General features: G+C 36.0%; 1 protein-coding gene across 1 annotated transcript in view; it reads left to right on the forward strand.

The window, feature by feature from the left end:
* Positions 1-2,142, forward strand: part of LOC128248076 (uncharacterized) — a 37,545-nt gene that overhangs the window by 16,564 nt on the left and 18,839 nt on the right. The window contains exon 6 of the mRNA XM_052968489.1: positions 798-930. Coding sequence (XP_052824449.1) covers positions 798-930 — 133 coding nt within the window. The remainder of the gene's footprint in view (positions 1-797; positions 931-2,142) is intronic.

Here is a 2,142-nt window from a genome sequence, read left to right on the forward strand (position 1 = left end):
TATATATGTAAGTATATATTATATTAATAATGAAGGTGTTGAATGATTTTAACACCAGTCTGCAAGAAATAGACCCCAAATGGTCTATGAACCACTTAGATTATTTTAGTGATGAATGAAGCTGGTGACTATTTCATAATTTCTGCGTGCTAGATCTCACCTTTAATAACCAAACTTAATGTACCGAATTATGTCATATGACAGAGGGACTGCATTATATGCTTTTCGTATGACCTAAATCTCACAAAATCTGCGCATACCTGCAGACCATAGATTTGGGAAGTACTCTGGCATTAATCACAATGGAATGAAGTCTGAAGGAAAATCAGAGCCAGTCTACTAAATATTAGGGTAGAGGGATTGCTCCAAAAGGAACGAGTATGATTTTTTTTTAATCAAAAGCTGCATATCAATAATATATCAGTCACAAACGCATAATGTGATATATGCATATTATCTGATTCTTTGAGACAACATAGTTCTAAAGGTTGAATACTGATAAAAGACGTAGAAGCATAACTCCACAACGAACAAATCGGTACATCATGCGCGATCCTTCATGAACTCTGTTCACAATTGTACACATTATATTTTCTCCGACAAACAGGTAATTTAACTGCAACTGAATTTGCCTCCCCGTATTAAGCTAGCGCTTTTGAAAAGAAATATTTTTCCCAAATCTTTATCTATCCCCAAATTATTTACACTTGTATAAAGTAAAATACAGATTAACATATTGAATTGAAAATCTGATTATTATTATTATTATTATTATTATTGTGTTTTTTGTTTTTTAGATTCTTCCGATTTAATTCTCGGTCTTAGTATTGGAATTTCTGCGACAGTTATATTTCTTCTCGTGCTTTTGCTTTGTTTCTGGTTTAGATGGAAAAAGCGAAACGCTAAAGGTAGCACGAAAACTTTGGATCGGTAAGATGATCAATACCTTTTTGTGTTCCTTCTCTGTTAACGGATGAATATAAACGACGAATATTGCTTAACGTTAATGTTTTGTACACAGTATAATCACGTTACGTAAGACCTAGAGAGTACTATACTGAACTAATACTGCTTCTGGTGCTAATAATGAATTTTTATCCAAACTGCTGGCCATTTTACTGCCTATCTGTTGTATTGATTAACCCCCCCCCACCCCATTTTCCTATATCAGTAGAGACCCAAGTTGCCTAAGCATTCGGCTGCTAGTGGATACTTCCTACAGATAACCGAACAAACATGCAGAAATCTAAATATAACAATTCAACTGCCACTGCAAGATGTTTTTCTTGTACTTATATACTTCTGCGATTTTAAGTACTATACATTTATAAGGGATGCTTTTTCGAGAAAACTACTGCTGTTGAGTGGTTTTCTACAGCATATTCTCGTTAAGTAAGATATACAGAATACTATTTTGAACTGATATTCCTTCTGCCGTTAATAACGAATTTTTCACACAGTTTCCCGGCCATTTCTTTTCTACTTTTGGCACAAGGCCCGAAATTTTTGGGGCCAGTCGATTAGATCGACCCCAGTATGCAACTGGTACTTAATTTATCGACCCCCGAAAGGATGAAAGGCAAACCTTTCATCCTCGGCAGAGTTTGAACTCAGAACGTAACGACAGACGAAATGCATACCGCTAAGCATTTCATTTCACCTAGCATGATAACGTTTCTGCCAGCTCGCTGCATTAACTTGCCGGCTATTTGTGACAGCAGTAGTTTGTTAACTATTTTTTCTACATGCATAGTGACTGACATTATCACTGTCTGGCAGTCAGCAATGACCTTTTTCATTTTAGGATAAGCTCTATAGTCAAGGAAGCAGCCTCGAAATTGTCTCACATGTCCGTTGAGTAACACAATTATTCTCCGTGCATTCGTTTAGTTGATTTGTATTCATGCTCAGGATTTTGTTGCGAACATTGCCACATATGCTTCTCATTAACCCCTATAGGATTAAGTGTGAACTGGAGATTTCTAACAAAACTGTCCGAGGAACGGGAACGTGAAACTCTGAGTACCAGTTTTTTGTTATATTTCTGCTGCTTTTAAATAAAGCATATTACTCTACCTCTGGTATTTGAGTACTCTTTTCTCCAGCTTGTTGCACATTTATGTGCTTACTGCGGTATATATA

Source organism: Octopus bimaculoides, chromosome 6 (assembly GCF_001194135.2).
Source record: "Octopus bimaculoides isolate UCB-OBI-ISO-001 chromosome 6, ASM119413v2, whole genome shotgun sequence".
Lineage (NCBI taxonomy): Eukaryota > Metazoa > Mollusca > Cephalopoda > Octopoda > Octopodidae > Octopus > Octopus bimaculoides.